This window comes from Poeciliopsis prolifica, unplaced genomic scaffold (assembly GCF_027474105.1).
Source record: "Poeciliopsis prolifica strain line A6 unplaced genomic scaffold, Auburn_PproV2 SCAFFOLD011, whole genome shotgun sequence".
Lineage (NCBI taxonomy): Eukaryota > Metazoa > Chordata > Actinopteri > Cyprinodontiformes > Poeciliidae > Poeciliopsis > Poeciliopsis prolifica.
In genome coordinates, this window is record NW_026562386.1 from 8662341 (window position 1) to 8687007 (window position 24667).

Sequence of the window (24667 nt, forward strand, 5' to 3'; positions counted from 1 at the left end):
ATGTACTATGCTTTTCTTTTTTTAAATCAATGTAATACTAACACAATAGGCAAAATAATACCATGTTTCTTCTTTACAGATTCCATGTTGTCACAATGCTGCAAAGCATGCCTCTAATCACTTGCATTTAATTAAGCAAAATGTTTTTATTTTGCATATTCCCAGTCTTTTTTTTCTTTTTTTATGTTTTTTCCAGTGCCTTTAGAGGATATCTGTATTTTTTCTTTTTGCAGCCACAAACTTTACAATAACAGCACTGAAGATTAAATTTTTTGAGTTTGCTCTCTGAGTTCTGTTCTGTAGGCTTCCCATGTAAGACAAAGAGCACATCACTAAAATATATAACATTTACTTGATTGCAAACACCCAAAATTTCCGCTGAAGAATCTGATTAGCATTATTCATTTCACTTGAATGGGGATATGTTGTCACTGATGAATCTGAATGTGGTCTACAATTGTAAAGACTTCTGCTGCTGGAAAATGTGTACTTGATACGGCTCAATAGCATATTGTATTATTTCATGAACCTCTGTGTCATTGTTTAGGCACCATCATTAACAATAGTCTACAGCTTCACATCAGTACCTGCAATACTTCACACCACTTATCATGGGGGTTATAATCAGCATCTGACAATGGCAGGATAATATTAATAGTTGGTTAAATTTTCTTTAACACCTCCTTTTTAAGAAAGAAAAAACTTTTTAAAATATTGTGAAGAACTATCTTTCCTTTTTAAATCTTTATGAGCTTTCAACATCTAGGTGCTGGGAATTCTGAACATTCGTCTTTGCAAACCACCTCAAGCTCAGACAGACTGGATGGATAATGTTTTTGAAGACCAATTATAAAGTATTACCAAAGATTTGCAATTAGATTTAGATTTGGACTTTGACTAGTCCACATCATGCTTTGATGAGAATCATTCCATTGGCCCTCTGGCTGTATGTCTAGAGTTGTTTTCCTCCTGAAAGGTGAACCTTCATTTCAATCTTAGGTTGTTTTTCCGTTTTTTTTTTTCCATTTTCTTCCAGTAGTGCTCTATATTCAGTCTCATCCAACTACCCATCAATCCTGACCAGCTTTCCTGTCCCTGATAAAGAAGGGCATTGGAATTCACGGATTAGCAGATTTAATGTTAGTTAATGACGCTACTAACACAACAGAATGGATGGTATGCACAGGGTGATAGCAATTAGGTTTTTTTTCCACAGTTTTTATTATGCAGGCCAACATTTTTTGGTGCCATCATTCTTCCACATGTTTGATTCTACTGCCTCCAGAGTTATTATCATCATCCTGGCTGCTTCTATGTTTATTCATCTCTAAATATTTTTGTATAGCCAAGTTACAGCATGTTTGCACTTGTACCACTCTTTCCACTTTCAAATGATGGTTTTTGAGAAGTCAAAACCTTTGCTTGCAATGTTGTATTATAGTATAGCTCATCTTTAAACTTGTCCTTGTGCTGCAGCTTATTCATTAATATTTTCTAAAAAAACATAAATAAAAAAAAACTTCACAAAGCAGCCACATTAATTAATATGGAGATACAATCACAACTACTAAACTGGTGAATTAGTGACTTCTGAAGGCAATCATTTCACTTGATTTTGTTTTGAGTTATCACAGCAATGGGGCTGAGTACACATGAACTGCACACTTTTGAGATATTTATTTGCAGAAAAACATTTTTCATTCTGATTTACAATCATATACTGCTTTGTGTTGATCCTCCAGAGAATGAAAAATATTAAGGACAAAATATTTAAACTTTGAAAGTTTAAATATTATGATACATATTTTAAAGCTGATAAAACTTTCTTGGGAAATTAGGAGTTAGTAGAATCACATTTAACCGAACACCTATAAAATGTTTATGTCAAAAGATGAGTTTAAACACAACCACAAGCATCTTTGCAAAACAAAATGATTTTGTTTACTTCTTCTTTGTTACCCAAATTGATTTAACACAAGCCCTTGATAGAGAGTCATTCTTTCAATTAGATTTTCATTTAGCACATGTAATTACTTGCAGACTCTCCACTCTGACCCCGCAGGAATTTGTGTTATTTTAGATTACATTGATTGGATGTGGCATGTGTTACCAAAGGTAAGAATATGTAGTCGGTACTGAAAGTTATCATTAATGTGCTCTAAAATACGGAAAACAATATCCAAATATAATCTTTTTCCCTTGAAGTTCCGTCATTTTGATATACCAACTGCACCCACTTTCGCAATGTCCTGTGTGTGTGGGGGGATACATGTGCAATTAAAATCAGGCAGTAGCTTTTGATAGCCTGTGATAATAACAAACTTATTTTTAGGCTGATGAAGGCTGCCTCTGGAAAAAAAGCCCCAAAAAAACAACGTTGTGCTGAGCGGTTAAAAAAAACCTGGGTGGGTGGCCAGTCAGTGCAACTACATGTTATTTGGTACTTAACCTTTAGTACTCAGAGAACATCACAAACACAGTTTTCTTTAGTATTCAATATAAGATTTAAGAAGTAAATAGTTCTACTTGTGCTAATTTAAACATACTTTAGAGGCAATGTTTGCATGAGTGAAATCTCTCTGTTGTGTGGACACTGTACATGCAAACATCTGGGAAATCATTAACATACAACATAAACAGGACTAGTCTAATAATGGAGCCTCTGTGCAACGCCTACAGGGCTGTCAAGATGGGACAATTCATTCCAACCAAAGGCAAACAGATATTTTCGAACAATCCACAATTTGTTTAGCAGCACTTCATCTTTACTGAGACGTGCAGAAAACCAGTGGATTAGATGTAATTTTATATATGACTGAAAGTAATTTTTTGAATATTTTATCTGTGAAAATCAAGTTGGGATTTTTCCTTTTTCTCTGTCTGAGAAAGTGGACAGTCTTTTCTCTATCAGAGAAAAAAGAAAAATGTTTTTATCTGTTATAAACATTTAGAAGATATGATGCATTGTTTAACCTTTGACTAATACCAAATATCCTTTACATTTCTCAAACTAGAACAGTAGCGCTATGGTCAACCTCAGTTATGAACTTAAACATCAGTGGCGGTCACCTGGGATGCTAAACTAACACATTTTATAAACATATGGCAACACATACTTCTAGTTAGGTGCCTTCTGTATTTTGCATCACATATGTCACATGCTTACTGAATCTTGGTTTATTAAACATTCAGCTGCAGCTGCACATATCTGCCCCCAAGAGAGAAGTATGTTCAAGTAAAACATATATATCATCGTTATCAGTTTTGCTGCATCCTACATAACCCAGAAGCAGTTATAACCTGAATACTAAAGGTGCTTCTCCAAAAAAGCTTCATTAGATAGCTTCATTAGATAGAAAAAACTCAGTTTGTCTGTCAACTTCTGTTTTTCAAAACAAAGAAGTTTGTAAAAACATTTCTAATTTATGCAAGCATTTCTCAGATAATTTTAACTATGGTAAATAATGTTACAATCTGAAGAGCTTTAATGCTAGAAAACATTTATGTTATGTGGTAAATTAAGTGGTTTATTTTCATAAAACAGCCATTCATAAAAAATGTATGAAGACTGTAAGCATTCCTGTTCATATTTCTTTTCAGTAGTCAGCAGACATTAAAGAGTATCATAGAAAACTGCTGATGTGATTCTATAAACCTTTTATGCCCCAATGTTATATCTTCTAGAAATAAAATTTTAATAATTCAATAACAGTTTAGTCTTAAATTTAGTTTCACATTTTATAAGAATTGAAAATTCTTATAGCTAATTCCAAATATAAAATGAACATGAAAGGAATCTTCAGCATGGTTTACTGATGTGATCCAGTTTCAGGGCATTATTTACCCTATGCCTGACAACCCTAATTCTTGAAGATGAATTGGTGGTGTTTTTTTTTGTTTTGTTTTTTTAAGAAGTAAACTTGATTCTACACACACTTGCAGATGGTTTTAGAGAAAACCAATACAACTGCAAGAACTGCCTGCACAATCACCTGGCTTGACTCTATTTGAAGATGTAGTGGAAATATGATAGTCATAAAAATAATTGAAGGTTGGAGTGCATATAGGCATTGACAATGGTAAGACAATGCTTGAAAGAAGAAATCAAAATAAGTCCTGAGCAATGCGTGCAACTCATTTCTCATGAACTCATGCATTTCTTGAGAAGACAGATGTCGTCTCAAGCTGTCATATTAGTGCCTTCACCACCTAATATCACATGGCTTAATTATAATGATGTCCAAACCACTGAACAACTAAAGACTAAGGGGGACGAAAATAGTCTACATCAGTCAGAAGCCAGTGTGTAGAAGCAACAGGCAAAAACAGTTCACAGGCCATTCTGGCTGTAGACCAGTCTGACTGAGCAAAGATCCCCTGGGGACTCTTTCAGGACGCAGGTTGGCGTGGTGAAATGGAGAAACCTCTACGGATTGAACAGATGGCTGGTGGCCAGAATGAAAATGGAACAGAACCAGAGGTGGCTCCTGATACCTGCATGTCCAGGACAGCAGAACCCACTCAAATTAGAGGACCAGGATGCAAACATAATCTAAAATGCAGGAGCATTTTGTTAGAATCCAGTGAAATATATGACATCTTGTGTTAGTAGAGGTAAGTCTTGCTTGATTTTGCCAGAGCTGGGAAATTGTTTTGGCAGAGGAAGTTAGGGAAGACATGAAGGTTGGCTGGGGTTCAAAAAGGCAGTAAACACTTGAAGAGATTCATAAGACAGCAATAAAAATAATAATAGTGAAGAACATAATGGCACAAAAGCATACACAGATTCTTGAAGAAACCCTGAGAAATTAAAAATACAGCAAAGAATCTTATAATTCATTGGCGGTCCAATAAATACCTGTGTGCAAAATGTCTAAATACATTTAATATTATTTATAATCTAACAAAGCTTTTACTGAAATGGTAAACATGCAGTAATAATTTGTCCTTATTTATGTAGATATCTTTCATACAATAGATGCAGATTAAATTACTGGATTGTGTCTTTATTCCTGGTGATATAACCAGAGCTACTCTAAATGTTTAACAGGCAAATCTCTTTTGTCAGATTATATGTGCTTTTTGTTACTTCGCAGTATGTCTGTCCAATCTTAAAGTATGCTGACGGTCTGATTTTCATCGGTAAAAGTTACATTTACACATCAAGCATTTTTTCTTTTGCTTTGCTCTTTTACCTGATCTGTTCAGCAACAGATAAATTTCATATACATGCACTGGGGAAATATTTTCCACATTTGTCAACACTTGATTGCTCTGACAGTCAAGTTTTGTTGTGCCAATTTAACAGATGAATCTTTACACATGATAGATAATAATAGTTTTATTTCAATGCCATTTCCAAATAATATTTTATTAATTTATTCTTCAAAGAACTCCAACTTAAAAAAACAACAACAATTTCTAAATCTTATCTTATAGGCTTAATATTATGTTTAAAGTTTTGTTAAAAGTAATATAGTGCAAATATAGTTCACACAGACAACACAGCCTGTTGGGTTTGTGAAGGGAAAATGGACACATGATTTCAAGATAAAAAAAATAGTTTTCAAAAAGGCTGTTTTGAAGTTTGTATCTTCAAACAGATTGGGGAAGAATTTGCATAAATTGTCTTCTATAATGTATCAATTACTGATAAAATATTTATGATTAGTGGGAGGCAATTATTCAAAAGATTTTTTTACATCAAAGCAAATCTGTGTTTTAGGCTATGTCTCACTTGAAATATTGTACAAAATATTATGGTAAAGAAGAGGTGAAATGGGAGAGAAACAATATGACTGTTTTCTGAGCAACAAGCCATTGAACTGACAGCCCTGGAAGATAAAGGATATAACTTTCATTCTTGCTGCCAAGTGATGTCTCTGTGTTGTTTTTCCAATGACTGTAAATCATTTCGTTGGACAATGAAGAAAAGCCCAGACTTTGATTGTCACATTTGAGTAATTGGAGCCAGTCCTATGAATGTATTTTAAAGGGGACATTTGCAAAATTCTTTTTTTTTTTGCATATTTCTGTTACCCAGAAAACCCAAGCTGACCCCAACCCCTCACCTGGCAACCTAATCATACATGTGTTGTCCAAAATTGTGTGATGAAAGGCTACTCAGTGAGAATGAAGCCAATGTTTCAAAAGCAGATTGGAATTTGTAAATGTACAAAGGGACAATAACTTTAATCTGATGATGGTAGCGACAGTGGTAGGAGTTCATCCTGTACAATCCCGTCTCTCAGTTGCGATGTCCTTAGACAAGACATTTTACCTGGTGGTGGTCAGAGGGCCCAGTGGAGCTGGTGTATGCGACAGTCTCACTGCTGTCAGACTGTGGCTTCGGAGTAGCTTATCAGCGTATAATCTCTGTGTGAATGGTTTTACAAATATTGAACAGAGATGCTTCTCTAGGAGCCTGTGTTTTGGATATCAGAAATAGTTTTAAACAGCTGGATTTAGGTTTTTTTCCATAATAAAATAAAAAGATCACAATAATTTCTGACTGGCACATTTACTCTGTGTCTCATTGCAGCTTGAGTAAATTTTGTTCAAGTCCACAGTCTTTATGTGCCCCTATAAAGACAAACTTAGACTTTAGTGGGCAAACCATGCTCCACATTAACAAAAACCACCTCATTCCTACTTGTGTGTAATAAAACTGTAGCATTAATAATCTTCATTCTTGTTGCATTCTTGCACTGTATCTCATTAACCCATCAATGCTCTGTTTGAAAATGCTACCTTGGTATTTCAGTCTGAAAAGGGCATCTAGAATGTAAAGGGCAAAACTGTCCACAGAATGAGTACCGTTCGAGCATGCATATGTGCTTATTGCATCTCTGCATGTCTTCATTTAAAGAGCTATGTCTTGTTTTAATTGAGTACACAAATCCAAATGGCGGCTGGTCCACAGGGGGCGCTGGGGCACCACTCTCATGTATGTGAAGAAGAAGGAATGTGGCGGGAATCTAAAAAGAATCTATAACATGTTTTTTTTAAATAATGTATTTGCATATTTACCTTAATACTGTATTAAGGTAAATATGCACATTTCGAGTCTGATTCAGTCTTAGCTGTTGACAGTAATTCAATAATTAATTCCTTTATATTTTGCAAGTCATTTAAGTTTTACTTTTAGCTAATTTAAGTCTTCATAGTATTTTGCTGTATGAAAAATTCTCTATTATTGTGGATATATAATAATTTCAATACTCATACTGGACTAGTAATGAAAATCTTAGATTAAATTTTTTCCATGTCAGTCCTACCAATTTTTCTTTTCACCAGCCACAACTGCAATCAAACACATTGTGTAGTCTAATTGTTGAATTATTGAACATTTATTGTGAATATCAAAATGAATGATAATTTTTTTATTGCATTGTTCCAAACACAGGTGGTGTTTTCCTGTTTTTTTGTGTGGTTTGTTGCTGCTGTCGTTTAGTTTGTGTCTGCTTAAATAACACAATAATCACACAAATTTACACTGCCTTGTGAAAATATTACTTTTTTACGCTTTCAATATTTTGTCAAGTAACATGGAAAATTTAAATCTCTTCTCTTTGCATTTTATGCAACACCAATATGAAGCTTTTCATAATTGTGAACTGGAAGAAAAATGATACATGGTTTCCAACATCTGTGTTTTACCTCTTTTTTTATTCAACTTATTTATGTTGAATGAAAACTCTCATGATTTATAGAGAGTTTGGTACAACTGCAATCAAAACAGCTGTCTAAATTCACTGATAGGCAAAGACAGCATTATTCAGAGAAATGGCTTAATCTGCTGCAGAGATCCACAGCTCATGTGGAAGCATTTGTTGTAGTATAAACTATTCGTTATTCTCAGAAGGGGGGAATAAATTCACACCACGCTTTTCAGATTTTTGTTTGTAAAACAATTTGAAAACCATGTGTCATTATTTTTTGACTTGATGTCACATAAAATCACAACAAAACAATGAATGTGTACTGCACATTAACTCCCATTTTCATCCTCATTTGTACCAATGTGCCACACAGTTATATGTCATGGTGCACTAATCCACTAAGGCACAATCAGTCATGGACACACTTACACTAGGGTGCATAATCTATGAAAAAAAAAAAAAAAAGAGTTGTAGACTTTGACTCAAAAAAGCTACTTTGAACATGCATGGCTTTGATTTCCAATCAGATAACATTAGAATGATAGTGACCTGTGATAAAATATCAGCTAGTTTTTTTTTCCATTGCAATATTGAAAACAACTGAACCTCCATATTTGCAATTCTTAATGATCCCTTATTTCAGTATCTTTTATTGTATAGAAAATGTAATCTCTCCAGCTTTTCTGCATATTTTTTCTAAGAAAGGTCCGAAGTACTGTTACGTCAAGCTACGCACTCGGACATTTCCAGGGACATTATTTTGCTCTATGACTCATTCGGTATCCTGAGTAGCCTTGTACTTCAATTTAATATTTAAAAAATACACTGGCCTAAAGAATGTAGCAGAATAATTTTGTCATTTATTCCCCTGAATAAAATGATGTTGTTATGGTATTAATCTTTTTTCCAAAGGAAAATATGAGGTTCATTAAAAAAAAAAACAGGCATTTCAAGTTGCGTAGATGTTCCTTCTGTTGAGACAGTACATCGTTTATAAGACTGGAAAGGGGACCAAAAGAGCAAATTTACCTGCAATATTATTATTATTACTGCTTTTTTATGACAAAATATCTCTTGTCAAAAATATATAGAAACTTGTTGATGAGAATCTAGCAGTGGGAATGTGAAAATCAATAAGTTCAAGTGTTATAAGTGATTGTATCTATTGTATGTTCAAGTAACAGAAGGAGTATTTGCATGAGTTTGTTTTTAGTTGGATCTAATATACCTTTTGATATTGAAAGGACTGGCTGTTTGGATTTTAGATATGCCACATAACTGTTAGATCTAACCATTCACCTTATCTTAACAAGGGTCTGTGATTATTTCCTTGTAAAGAAAAACTAAAATTGTAATGAAAAAGCATAACTGCTAAAACCAACAAAGATTTTTATAGATGAACTAAAAACAAATGTAATAATCTGGAGGTGATTTTATAAAACAAAGACAGACGGACATGCATTGTCTGACTTGGCTCACAAGTGACTGGTTGATCAAAGGGTAAACTACTTTTTATGGAAAATAGAAAGTCCTGCTGCAACGACAAAAATTATGATTTTTCTTTCAATTGGATTAATTAATAACTTTTAAATCAAAGGATCTTAAACATGGCTGCCTAATAATGCATGAGAGAAGGTATTCAATTGTAAAAATTTCATATTTTATTTTAAAATTTTAGAGTAAAATGATGAATCTTCAGTTTCCTGAGGGAGTCTTCCCAAGGGATCAATAAAGTACGAGTCTAAGTCTAAAACGGTTGCAGTTTTATTGATCAACTTTAGTATGTACTCTGAAAATATATTGAAGATATGAAATTCAGTGTCACCCTAAAATTATTATTCTTTCACTAAATAAATACTTAGACAATCCCTTTTCAGACATAGACAGCAGTTTCCTTTGTAACTACAGAGAATTATCAGACAGTTAGTTTCATGTTGCTGTTTGTGAAAGACTCAAATTCAGACAGTGACTGTGGTAGAACAGACTTTGCCACAGTCACTGTGGAAACCTTACAGGGGAATCGTATGAAGAGCAGGTCGTGGAGTGCAGACAGAGTAACAGAGGATTCCAGCAAGGAACATTATATGAGCCTAAATACAGAGGCAGAGGTGGAAAATGGCAAACGAACCAAATGAGCTTATCAGAAGAAATGTGGAATAGATGTTACAGAATGAAAGCAGAGAAACCGAGGAAGAGAGACTGATTAACACAAAACAGCTGAAGAAAAACTCCAAATGGACTGCAAACCCAGGGAAAAGACTGAGATCTAACAGGAATAAATCCAAATGCACAAATAACATTACAAAAGAATAAAGTAGAAAACTAAATACAAAGAAATTAGCTAGAATTTCAACACCTTGCTGACAATGTCAAACACAAATGAACATCAACAAGTGAGGGAAACCCAGGCGCAAATAAAAACAAAAACCCAAGTATCATAAACACATTTTCTACTCTGTGCAGTGTGATCAGGCATCTACTTAATTTGGTGTTCTGAGAAAAATGTGAAATATGTTTAACCTGTACATCTTTTCACCACAATTTTTACATGTTAAATCCAGATGCATAATTTAACTACCACATGTGAAACACTTGTTATATGGCCTTGTTGCAAGGCCATATGATTTGTATTTATGAAACATTAGAAAACATTTCACATGTGGTAAAATACTTAGCCACAAAATAGAACTTCCACATGTTTCACATTGGGTAACACCTCATCCACAACTCCCACCTTATCTACTGTTAATGTTTTCCCCACAGAACATCATATGGTTTTTACTATGGAAACGCATATGGAAAAAAATTAAGTTCTTTAAGGTTTCTATTGTTTCATGTTCTTTTAGTTTTAACATCAAGACTTGTTTTATTTCTTGAAAAGTTCAATGTGAGTCTCATAAACACAGATTTAATGAACTTGTGAAATGCTATAGGCTCCCTGAACTCGAGGCATTTGCTCATTTTTCTTACAAACTGACTTCACTATTATTCATATAGAAGTGCAGTGTTGTCAGTAAAAAAGACAAGTGAAATAGGTTGGCAGGGATACCTACAAATTGGAAACTTATAACCTTTAATCCCTCACACTTTCACTTGTGAGAACAAGACAAAGTGTTACTGTTTTATGAAACAATTGTACTGTGACTATGTGAGAGCTTAGAATTTGTATGTATAGTGCAGCTTGACTGTTGATCCAGCTAAATTTATTAAATTGTTGTTTCTGGGTTTTGTTCTGCTATAGGTTTCCTTTAAGCAGTTTGAATATTAAAATGACCTTGAGTGTATTGTTTGATAACTAGGATCAATTGACTGAACTGATTTGTTTTTTTCTTGCTAAATGTCTTTTTGTGACATGTCTCTGAATAAATAAACTGAATTGAATACTATGGATCTCAAAGGTGTAATTTTAGGGTATGAAATGGAAAAAGTCATATCAAATGACTGAAAATAAATGTCATTTGATATATTTTTTTTTTCACAGCTGAAAGAAAACTTATGTAGAAGTTTTAGTAGAATTTTCTTGAAATCTGCTCCTTTACATCATTTAGACAAAGCCAAAGTTTGAACAGAGGTGTCAAAGCATTAAATTAATATGATTGTATAATGTACAATGAGAAAATAAATTAACCAAGTAATAATTGCTTCATTTCTTCTAAATATAATCAGTATTTCGGAAAGAAAGAATTCAGTTTGACAATGAGACTGCAAAACTCGATGTTCTCTAACTGACTGTAAATGGGGACACCAGGTGGATCAGTTGTAGAGCTTATATTCAGAGGCTACACTCGATAGTGCAGCAATTATGGATCATGTTTTGTTAATAAAATCCCAACAAATTATCATAACATCTGTGTTTGTAATGTGAAAAACTTCAAGAACATTGTGTGAGCTGAAGAAAATCTGTTTATCAGATTTATGTTGGTCTGTGCTGCTATGCCTGCTGCTTTATTTTGCATTGTTATAAAGATGGATTAAACTGAAAACAATCTAAAAGCAGTCGTCATTTCTCTCTTTTTTAATATTTCCCCAGAACCTATTATATACGCACCATACTGTGCCGCATTATGGTGTGGATGAAGTTAAGGATGGAGATGGATTCCCTTTGGATACGACTACGAAGAATGCCCCGTGGCTTTTGGTTCATCCTGCTGTTTGGCATTGGAGGTGCACTTCTCTTCCTTCACCTAGAGATCCTGTCAGAGATGTTCCTACAGCAAAGCCCTGGTTAGTCTCTACTTTTTTGTATTAAAGTTTGATAAGAATCTTTGTGGAGGAATACTTACAATCAATCTTGTGAGTGCTCATCTCACCTGGATGCAATATTCTAATAAAGATGGATTAAACTGATAAACTTTCCAAATAGAAAGTAGTATGTTGAAAAAATCTTATAAAGCTGAGCTTGAAATATATACTTTATTTCAATTACATAGATGTTTCCTTGCATAAATTTAATCTGTGTGTTAGGCATCCAGACACTTAGAAATGCACATGATGCCTATTCAGCAATGTTTATGTCAGTGTGAGAGTGGAAAATATGGCAGGATGTCTGATGTCCCTGATCTCAGGGCCTTATAATCCATCATAACTAATCTGTTGTGTTGTCTCCTACAAATTTACAACTCGGAAACACTCATATCCTTTATTGGCTCATGTTGATAGTTTACATCCTGCTCAGCTTAAAGATCTCCATGGTGTCCATTGCTCTGTTGCATAGTGGAAAGGATGTATAAAGCAGACAAGAAAAAGAATAACAGTGTTCAGAACTGGTTTTAAGCATATTTATAGATTTTTGGAACTAAAAATTATATTTAGGATTTTTATAGCTATAGAAATTGATTGGTAAATTTGAACTTGTTAACAAAACCTGAAGGCAAATCTTCTTTAACTGAGGTGTGTTTCCACAGCTGGATCCTTTTCCAAAAACCAGGGTAATTTTCTTGTTACAGAGCCCAGCTGTTGTTTGGAGTCTGAATCTACCCCAAACAGCAGCCTTAATCACGAGGTAGTACATATTTTTTAATAGACCCTGTACTATAGGTGGAGTTTGTTTTTGTTAGATAGTGACTGGTTAAGTATTCACAGTATTAACTTTTAATTATAAAAGAGGAGTAATTGGTGTTGGCTTGCAAACAAAACAAAACATGTTCAAAATAAAACTGTTTAATCAGAACAAAATCCGGGAGGAATCTGTTCTGATTAAACACCACATTACCTGACTTACTTCAGGAATGTTAGGAAGATTTATAAAACTGTCCAGCATGAAAATGTGTCTTTTTCTATTCAAAGTTACTTCCAGATTTAATTTCTAAATGGGAAAAACTTTATCCGAAAATTGTGACATAGTCTGACCCTGTTTGACTAAAGAGATTGGGACTTTAAGCAGCCATAATGGATGTGTAAAACTAAGCTGGTTCATGTCTTAGAAAAAAGAGATCAGCTATGAGCTTATGCACATCTTTGGCTTTGCAACCACACTTTCAGCTAAATGAAATAAAGCACTATTTCTCTGCCTCTTCTCTCATGTCTACTTTAATACTTAAACAGTTTATGAAAAAGAATCCCTTTTACCTAAAATTACACAGAAATTAGATTAAATTATGGAATCCTCTAGCTTTACTGAGTTTATATGTTGTAAAGCAACAGCTGAGAAACACATCAAACCTGGAGGTAAAATTCTCACCAGCATAAAACCAGCAATCCTCTGAACATCTACAATATCATGTGTCAAGAGCACTGTGAATCATTACAAAGAGGAACAGTGTCACACTCCATGGTAACAAGAGCCACTTATCCAGAGTGCAATCTCCCCAACCCTTTAATATTCACTCAATCAGCACAAGCTTTCAGCTCCAATTTTGCTACCCCCCCAAAAATGGAGCTATTACAAGAACACAAACAGGAAAGACCCAAAAACCCAAACATCAGACACCCTGCAAGACAAATTACTATTATGTAAGAAACTAAAAGAGGTGACATCTTTGTTTAATGACAAATCGTTGGTTGGAGGAAATCATGATACCACGATACCATGATTAGATCAAGTAGATATGCATTTTGTTTTCTCTGTGCTGTTTGAATAATAAAACATCTGGAAGGCAAGCTCCGGTTTATAATTTTGGTCAGAATTGAAGTGATGGAAAAATGACTCACTAATATGGAAGTGTCTATTAGAGCTCTGCAGATGCAAACCGAAGTTCAGATCTGACTTACAACAAAATTAAGCAAAGCATTTAAGGGATTTTACCTCCCTAAATCTAAAATTAGATCACAGACATGCTTATTGATTGACCATAAGCATTTTCTTCTGTTTGAAACAGTGGCTGATGCCAATCATCCCAAGCTCTCATTTACAGTTAGAGGTTCTGAAGAAAAACCTCTAACTGTTCTTCAGTTAGAGGTTAGGCTAAAACTAACCTGTTTTTAATTTACAGCCCAAATAACAGATTGAAGTATGTCAAGCGGTAACTCTGTACTTCTGTAATGTATGAGTAAAACATTGGTGGAGGAAAATTCAAAGTAAAGCTGTGTGGTGCATTGGAATTCAGAGATTCACCCTCTGAACTCATGAAAGACTGAGGCGCTGAAGCTTTATACTGGAAACACCAAGCCAAGTTTATATGATGAAGACCTATTCACAACCACTGAGTATCTGCAACATATCTGCAAAAATGTAAAAATGTAATTTCTTGAATAAATCCAAAGTGGAAGCAGGAAGCTGAAATGATGAGCTGAAAACTGGAGGTGATTATTATGAAATGATCTAAACTATTTAAATAGAAGTAGCATTTTACTCATAACCTGTTCAAAAAGATTATATCTAATTACAAGACAAGTATATTCCTGGAAAGAGGTTGACCCTTTAAAAAACACTTGACACACAACCGTGCACATGCATGCCTGAGAAACACCAGTTAAACTTAAATGTGTTTTGGACTGACGAAATCAGAGTGCCCAGGCACACATAGTGCTAATGCTGGACCTCTAATCCAGGACCTTCTTACTGAAAGGCTGAAAGTCAGTGCTGCCAGCTGTACCACTGTGCAATGATCAAATTGCAAAAAAAAAAAAAAAGAAAAGAAAGAAAGAAAAAGCTGCAAAATTATTCTTAGGATGCAAATTAGTTATTTTTTTCTCATTTGACTGCTTGCAATTTTTTTTTTCAAAAGTATCTTATCAGTTTTTAATGAGATTTGCAGCCTAAGCACATCCTTTTGTTTCTTCTACTTCACCCCTACTTTAATATTAAAGTAAGAGTTTCACTTTCCTAAATCATGCATGAGGGACTGTATGCTGTATGAAGAAGGCATTGGCAACACTGCCTTCACAGCCTCACTCTCTAAAGCACAATGAGCAAGCAGTATCTTGCCTTAAGCTGTGGTGCTTCACCCTTGCAGAAGCTCATATCTAATAGAGCTGAGTTCTAATACATTGGGTGTCAGCTTTTATCTGCCTTCCATTCTTTCTTTAGCTCTTTATTTGGTTTGTTTCTGAGAGTCTTGTATCCCCTGCATTAGATGGCCTGTATTATTGTAGTTGGAAAAACTGCTCTTTAAAACTCCCTGATCTTTGCTCAATAATTGTTTGAGGACAATTGCGGGAACAGCAGCCATTTTCTCACAGAGCGGTTTGGATAAATTTGCACCACTGGGCATTTTTTTCTTTTTCTTTTCCTTTTTCTTTTTTTTTGGATACTGCTTTGGGAATGATGACCAGCTGCTTTAGAGAGTAGAAGCTCTGTATATTTGTCATCTCACGTGGCCCAGCACACAACTGTTCACAAAAGGAGGAGAGAAGAAAATGTGCACTTTGTAGAAAGAAAGTTCTTTCTGCTATATGCAATCTTTGAAGTTCATTGCAAAAAGTGTCCTACATTAGCAGTTCTTTACAGCTTTACACTGCAATCCTTTTCCATATATTTACTTTAAATTTACCTGAATTATATCTAGTGACTCATCCACAGCACTTCTCTTGCTTCCAACACACCTTTGAGGTGTATTATCTCTGTCACCAGTGACATGCTGTCAGAAAGCCAATTTGAGAGTAGAAGGATATGATGTACAGCACAGAAGGTGCAATCAATGCCAGTAACAATCAAGCAGAAACAACTGAGATTTGACTCACTTAGTAAATATTCTAGTAGTCCATTGACAAATATTATCCAGAAACAAACAATGCTGCTAGAATGACTCATTTCCAGATTATACAATCTAGATGAATGTTAGCACAAAATACACCACTGCTGATGACATAGAATCATTGGAAATGTTCTACTTATTCATGTTTACAATACCATAAACTAAAGCTGCAGACAGCCTTCTGAGTATTATTTGAGAACATTGCTTAGACATTTTTTAAATATCGTATTTGTAGGTGATATTATTAAAATAGGTCTGCATGATGTTCGGAAGACATCCAATCTATAGTATTATTAACATGCAGAACTGTTCAGCAGTAAACAGTACTGGCGCATTTCAGGAAACTACAGCAGAATTTGGATCTGCTTGTTTTTCACTCAGCTTGTGTTATAATAACAAAATGAAACGTAAAATTGTTTATTTGTACTTCTGGATATGTCAAAGGATGTAGTAGTGGAGAATGTAAGCAAAACCCAGAATCATGTCAATAAGTTTATTTAGAGATTTTGAGACTTTTGATTTTCTCTTATGAAACCAAAAATTGTTGCTTATATTCACTCAAAAGTGACAGTCAAATCAGTTTTTGAAACACCTTCAGTTTTAAACAGGACATTTAGGATTTATTACACACAATCACTCTTCCTTGACTCAAACTAAAATTTGTATGCTGAAAATCATATCAGCAAAATCTGCAATAACAGTGAGAAGAACTGTTTAACTGCTTTGACTTTTAAATAGTATTGAGAGAAATTTCACAGGCTCAATAAAAATGTACAATGTTGTTACAATATCTCAACTTGTAACACATCTAAAACTTGTTGTAGCATACTTTTATCTTGGACCTAATAGCTTGAGCCAATGTTTAAAATAGCCTTCTGGTGAGATGTTGTCTTCAATGATTATATTCATTTTATGTCGCACCGCATGTCTGATGTCTTGTATCTGAAGGGTGGGTTGTTGGTAAAGCCTAAGGCTTTGTAAACCTTCAATTCACTAAACGACTTTTGTAAAGAAGAACACAGAGCTAAATTAATTATATATGCAGGATTTACAAATGTAGTCTTCCATTCATTTAAGCTCCATTATGACACTCCTTCAATAAATTGTAAAGGGAACTAAATGAGTCAGGTCTTTTTGAAATAGTCTGCATCAACAGACTGTCACATCAACATTTTATTATGTAGCATCAGATTCAAATGTCACTTTCTACTCAGCAGAAATGTGAAATTCATTATTTCACAACAGGAGAGAATGAAATGCATGCTGTGGTCCATGTTTTGTCTTTTAGAGGGATCTGACAGATCATTCATGTTCATTACATTAAATTCATTCAGTAACTTGGAAAAGTTTTCATACCCCTTGAGCATTTTCATTTGCCATATTACAAGCACAAACTTTATTCTATTTTTATTTTTTTTAATTTTATCTACTAATATATTTGCATTTGTCTCTAGATGCACAGCGACACTGGACCTTTACAGAGAAAAACAGACACAAACCCTATCAGAATGCCCTCTGCCATCTCCCCACTGACCTCTGTCCACATCAACTGTGCAAGGAACTGGGTTTTATGCATGAAGGAAAAATTTGATCTCTCTGTCAGAGGTCCAGTAATCCCTTAAGCCTTTTCTGTTTGCATCTTCCAATTAAGCTGTCTCTTAATGTAATTAGACTGTGCTGATGGCCTCTGCTGCAACAGGTCACCACTTCACTCATAAGAAAGTCAACCAGTGAATGTTAGTGGATCTCTGTCGGTTTTATTTTACCTTTCTCCTTTCATTGTCCGGATAAAGCTTAACTAACAAAGGTTGCTTGTGTTGCTCTGGCACAGGCTGTTGTGGTTCTCCCAGAGCACAAAGAATCAAAAGATGCAGGAAATAATACCTGGTTAAAGAAATCCAATTACATTGTTTTGTAAAACTTTAAATGCAATTCTAAACCCGTTGGCACAAAAAAGCTTTGCTGTAATTCTTGGGATCTTATATATGGCATTTTGTATTTGTAGTATAACCCAGTCCCAATTATAAGAAACTACCATCACACAGTGAGTTTCTTTCCATGGTCACCTCAGGTGGCAGGAAACATTTTCTATTGACACCATGCTTGCACTGAAAAAGGAAAAAAAATGAATTCATTGTTATCAGGTGTCTGCATCACTGTCTCCTGAGCTTCCTCCAGACCTAGGTCATGCCAATTGGATATAAAATGGAGCAGCTCAGAGGCAACAGAAAGGTTGTGTGGTTTTCCATTAACATTAATGCTGGGGGTTGTGCCATGGGAGCCCTGCAACCTAATCTGTTTACCCTGCCATCTGATCCTGCCAACAGATTCTGAAACAGATTTTATTTTTCACATTCCAAGTCTGGCTAAGGTTAGGCGAGAAAACCCCTCAACAATAGTAGGAAGAAGCTCAAAAAACTTTTTTTAAAAAAATCTAAAATTTGTAAAAAAATTTCTGTTACTTCCCTCCGAGTAAGATTTTCGGAATGAGTGCACAGCTGAATCAACAGTTTACGGCAGTCGTAGTGTTAAAATAATATCAAAATACAAATCCAGGAAGTCTGAGATAACCTGAATAATACTTTGTAGGAAGAAAAATGAAACGTTAATTTTGAAAGAAAAGTATATCCTGTGATATTTCATAATACTGTCAGCGCTAAAGATGCAGATCTCCCTCCTGAGCAGCAGCGCATGGCTTATCCATCCTGCTGGTGGGTAAGCCTTTCAGGTTGCCCTTTTGCAAAACACCATGCTGGGAAGCCTTCTAAACTCCAAAGGAAATGGAACATAATGAGTCCAGACACAAGGTGGATCCAACAGTGAGATTGATTAAAACAAAAAAAAAACAAAACAAAAAAAAAAACTATTTGTACGCAGAGATCACAAATATTGTCTTGTGATGCTCTCATTCTTTTCCATTGCCAACAAAGGCATTTTGTATGAATGGCTATTTTATTTAGGCGTTTTATGCATATGAGATGCAAGCAGGGAACTGCCTTACAAATAGGCCAAAATAAAATCTTTAGTTCACATAAGACACAGAAGCAGAGCTCAATGACTGGTCTTCATTGACACAGCATGAATTCATTCTCTTAAATCTGACCTCCATGTGAAAAATATTTATGTCCAATAGAGAAGACATAAAAAACCCCCTGAGAAATTCAATGCAGAAGGAGAGGATAACTTTACAAAAGTGACATTTTTCTCTCTAAAATCTGCAATAGAAAGCTAAATTTGTTAAAGCTTGACTTGCACTCTCTTTGTCTCCTTTTTGAACAGTCACTAAATGGTTCAAGATTTTTTATCTGTAGCTGGCTTTTATCAAACAATGCTGAGTAATACAACTTTTCTGGCATTCTTTTAACCTCATATCATACACTCCTCTTATCTACTTCTCATTGTAGCTCCCAGTTCTGACAGAAGTGCCATAGTCTGTTGAATTTATCCTGGTGATGTTTTTCTATTTTTTTTTTTTTTGTGGTGGCAGTGATACATAAACAGTAAATTTGTTTAAAGGAGGTTAAAATACTTTCAACCACCCCTATCAAAGCCAACATTTCATAAAAGTTATAAGTTTGCTGAAATTATTTTAAAGTGACACACAATTTTATGTGAGTATGAAGGGTAAAGAAGCAAATCAATAATTTCTACCAGCCTGAAAGCTTTCTTGAAAGTTGATGGAAATATCATTTATCCATATGCTTGTCTGCATAGCAAAACTTTGACAGCGGAGCTGATTTCATCAGACAGCAGTGGTGTGTTGCATAAGCTTTATGATTTTTCCAATGTTATCACAGCATCCATGTGAGTCTGTTAATATCAGACATAATGTTTCAGTCAGAAATCTTGTATTTAAAGCTGGTAACAGATCAAACAACTCATTTCAGGAAAAAAAGTGCTGAAAGTTTTAACATTGCAGACATTTTCAAGTGTTGTGGGAATACTACAGACTGGAGGAGACACAAAGAGAGAGCGGGAGGAGTGTAAGAGGTTATATAACCACTGCTCTCACCAAGGAAATATCTTGCAGCCTAAAAAGCAAAGGAGTGATAATAAATGCCATTGTTCAAGGTTACTGAAGTCATTATACTGCCAGTGAAGGAAGGTTTTACAAGAATGCATGTAGGGTTACATAATTATACTATATAATATAATCATAGTGTTCGTTAAACATTATAATAAAATATAGCATTTTTAGGCTTTAACATCTTTACATTTTTAACATCTCACATGTTTTTAACTTCTGTTATTAACTCCAACACATTAGATGTTGACTGACTAGAAGGGTAGAAGTGTTGAGGTATGTAAGGTTCCCTTTGAGCCACCCTGTCATCATCAAATTGTGCCTGGAAGTTGAAGTGTTCAGGCTTTTGGGTGGAATACGAAGTTCACCCACACCACTCTAACGGATCTTAAACAATCGCAAGAATCATTCTTAAGCAACATTTTATTGGTTGTCCTATTTTGTGAAGGCATATATCCAAATGATGATGTGAAAGGTTTTCACATCATTTCAGTAATGTTTCCGGGCTTTGTCCACCAGGCTCCAATTTAAGCCATTTTGAAACCACGCCCCTCTGCATGGCATCTGCACTGACCAAATATTCTGCACCACGCATCTCTGAAAATTGTAATTACATGGACAGTTTTGTGTGTAAGAACATGGCAATAGGTTCTCTTGGAAGAATTTCACAAAGACAAAAAAGTTTAAGGAATCACCTGTGTAGGAAACAATGAGTTGTTGACATGGTCTCATGTCCCCCAGACACTAATCGTATTAAAAATATTTTAGATGTGCTAGAAAAGCAAGTCGGATAGCAATGCACAGCTTCAGCGATTTGTGGACTTCATGTTTTAAAAGTCAGGAACTTTGTTATTGTTATCCATCTATCAAGGTCATAATGATTTGCTTAGTTGTTATAACTACCTGTCATGTAAATCTTTTCGTGTCGAAGACAAATTATTTGACAATGACGCAAAAAATATTAATCATGGTAATTTTTTTGTTTTTATTCCAGAGATAAATTTGTGCATAGGAAATTTTTTTATTTTGAAGTACAATACTTGTAATATTTAAAAAAGGTATTTCTACTGTACTTCTGTATATAGTAATTAAGAATTTATAATTTGAAATCCATTAGCTTACCCAATTAAACATTTTCTCTGGTGGCACCAATGACATTTGGCTTGTTCCAGATAACATCTGTTCTCAAATCTATTTTGGCAAGTTAGTTTTGTTAAATAAAGAAAAAGAAAAAACGTCTTTCTCTCAGTTTAGATGTATAGACTATTACTGTACGACAACCATGCCATTCTCCTCTTCTGTTAGAGTCATGGTTATTGTTCTGAAAGGGATTCCATATGATTGTTCCTGAAGGATAATCCTTGCTTCAGGAGCAGCGATCCATCCCTGCTGACTGAATCCGCTGTGCTCATTATCAAATCAGACTTTAACCCATCCCCTGTCAGCCAGTGAGACACATTGAATGGATATCATTGTGGAAGGCTAAGACTTCCATCACTGTAATCCCTCTACAAAGTATGGACACTCTTAGAGGAAGATGAAAAGAGTGGCCCATTCACCATGTGTGTCATTGCAGAGGGCACAAGGAATGAAGTTACTCGAATCAGTGGCCTGTGCTGCTGATTCCTCAGCCCTCCCTCAGTCAGAAAAGAACAAAAGATTAAGCCCTCCTACTATCCAAGGTGATAACAAGCTGTCAACTTCTAAAATGTAATCTGCTGACTGCTGGAGGAAGTGGTGGTGTCAGTGGAGTGGGTCGCCAGCTGATGGTTATCTCCTGAATGGCATGCCATTGATGGAAAGAGCTGTGGCCCTGCTGGCAGATACATAAAAGCCACTTCTGTCTGCATCCAACAAAGAGGTCTGCATGGGCAAAGGAATCCATACTGAGCCAATTTTCAACATATTTATATACACATATCCCCTCTAGACCTCCCATCACACTCTGATGTGAGCCACAAAGAAAAGCCATTGGAAATGATAAAAGGCATGAATAGCACCCAATAGACTTGGGATGATAAGGAATTACCCCCTGACAATGCTGACAAGTGATGGGATGCTCTCCTCTGTCAGCATGCCTCTGGAGTCCCTCCACTGTGTCTAAGTCCAGGTTGCTAAATGTAAAAGCCACATTGCTGCCAACACTACACCCTAATGCACCCTTCAGTGAATACCAGGCTGTGATATGGGAGCTCTCATCACGTTGCAGCCAGTAAAGCAATCCAAACTGGACGTGGACCAACGTTCTAACAAGGGTACTGTCAAACAGCTAATTGCCTTCACCTAGATTATCTTTCTGTCTCTCATCTTGTTTTCCCTTTCGCCCACTCTGTTTGGTCCTTCTAAATGTTAAAACTTTAAAGCAGGTTTTAAATTACCCAGAGCTGCTGCAAGGTGGATTATAAAGCACATAGAGGCATCTTAGATCATAGTAATTATTAATACTGACAAGCTTTTATTGATATGTCAAATCTCTGTGTGGGTTGTCTCTTTGATAGGGTAAAGGATGTCATTTGCTGTTAGTTATTTGAAAAAAAAAATACTTTGTCAAAAATTATGTCAGTCTGCTTAAAATTGGATTCCTCCACTTAACTGTTTTGACACTGAATAGGTACTCTGACTTGTTTTTTGTAATACAGACAAAATCACTTTTTAGACTCTTTTGTCTTTGGATACCATGGAACTTATGATGCGTTTTGGTATGAAATTCTTTACTGACAAAAGGTGTCTGAGTAAATTACCAAGACAACAAACAGATTCCATTATCCCCCGACGTGCACCAGTCAGGGGATAATGGAAATGACAGGTCTTTTTGCAGAAAAACAAAACAAAAAAATTATATGGTTACACTTTAATTTATGTATTAATTGTGGGATTTGTGTGTGTGAACTGTACTCTCTTGCAAGTATGCCGATTTAAGGGCTGCAAAATGATAAAGTCTCATAAACTATCCTTGTGTCATAATCAGAGATGAAAATAACCCTGTAGGGGCAGATAATTTCAATAAAGGATCTATTGTTTCTTCTGCATAAGGGTGAATAAAGGACCAGCTGTCAGTCCAAGCAACATTTCTATTACGTGGCTTTACAAATGTGTAACAAGAAATACAATTAAAAACACGTTTACGTGAAATTACTATAATAACCTGATATTGGCTGGAAAGTGCAGCGTCTCCCCTTTCAGAAACTGTTGGATTTTTTTCAGATAATGCAAAGTGCGGCGGAATTACAGTGCTGCAAATTTGACTGGATTGCGGGTAGAACGTTTAGGATTTAAACGTTTAAAGGTTCACAATTTCGAACTACCAATAGTGCATCCAAACCTGTTTCTTGCAGAATTATAGTAATAACCATGCAACTGATTCTCATGATTTTCTTGATTTTTCAACAACAATGGTATACATTTATAACCTCCAGCAGTTTTAATAATTTGATATTTGTCTTGAATTTGAAAAAACTGACTTGTGAACCCGTGATCTGTTCTAAATACAGATTATTATATGCAGACAAAATACTGGTTGACTGATTTACTTTGCTGAGTCTTCCTTTTCTTGACTCACAAGTTAACTTTTTTTGACATGTACAATTGAGGATGAGCATGGACAGCGTGGTGCCTTTGTGGCCCAGAACGTTCCCTGATACCCAGTTCCTGCAAACTTTGTCATCCTGTCAGATACTCTGTGATCCATGTCGTCCTGTGGACCCGTCTGACTTTTCTTTGAGCAGAGCAGGTCAAATCAAAGTATCCAACAAAAGTAATTTCCTCAAAACTGTCAGCTGTGGTCAGATGGAGACCTGTCCTCTGTTGCATAATTGAATTATTTGCATACCCACATAGGACTAAAGTCGACCGCCAGACTACAGTGAAAATGCTCAAATGCTAGAATCAAGATTTGTCAATTTTTGTTTCTGACCTTGAGTTTGGATTGGTCTGTTAATGTGTGCAGCTTAAAGAGGGGCGGTATACACCATAGAAAGATCATCTGTAATTTCATCCATTTAGGAGAGGAATTGCAATATTTCTGTTCTGAGTACTTCCTCATTTCTTGCTTGAGGTAAACACACAGCACAAAATAAAAATCTGAGGAATAACTGTCTAATGTCTGTGGCGTTATTTATTACAAAATCAAATTGTAAACCAGATGAGTCACTGCTCACTCTTCCTCCTTCCTCCTCACCATCAACGCCAGGATTCTTTGACAGCTGTTGAAATACATTCTGTACATGAACTGTAATCGAGAAATTTTTAAACTTAAGATGGTGCATGCTTCTGCCAAGTAAGAAGCTATCATGGGGGTGCACCACATACTGGGTTTCATATTGTTCTTATTGATTTGTTTAGAGAGCGTATATTCTTTATTGGTGAGAGCCGTCTCACAACAGCAAGAGCCATGGACATAGCAGTCATGGTGCCAAACACTATACAAATTAAAATGAATATAAATAAGTATAATTTAAATGACAAAGTCTTAAATCACTTCAAGCGCTGTCAGCCAGAATAGTTGGGTTGGGAATATGCCCAGCATAATCAGTCATCCTTAAAATTATTCAATGGTCAAGCAGTTAGGCGTGGGCATACATCATGGATAAGCTGCTCCTTCCAGGCTGCTCACAGGATGCAGTGCTACCACAATGAGCTGCCACAATCTCACTGCAAAGTTTTGTTTATGCTCCACACAGTCGGGGGACTTTCACGCTCCATTAAGCAAGCTCATTGGCACAGACAGTGGTTGGCATCGGTGTGTATTTGTTTATGTGTTGCCCACAGACAAGGATGAGATTGGTGAGGAGACCTGGCTATTAAAAAAAATGAGAAGAGACAAACATCCACTGCTTCTTGATTGACCA

General features: G+C 35.4%; 1 protein-coding gene across 1 annotated transcript in view; it reads left to right on the forward strand.

The window, feature by feature from the left end:
• The window catches only part of LOC129364191 (carbohydrate sulfotransferase 8-like), a 182007-nt gene that overhangs the window by 40875 nt on the left and 116465 nt on the right, over positions 1-24667 (forward strand). Inside the window, exon 3 of the mRNA XM_055036684.1 lies at positions 11692-11885. Coding sequence (XP_054892659.1) covers positions 11692-11885 — 194 coding nt within the window. The remainder of the gene's footprint in view (positions 1-11691; positions 11886-24667) is intronic.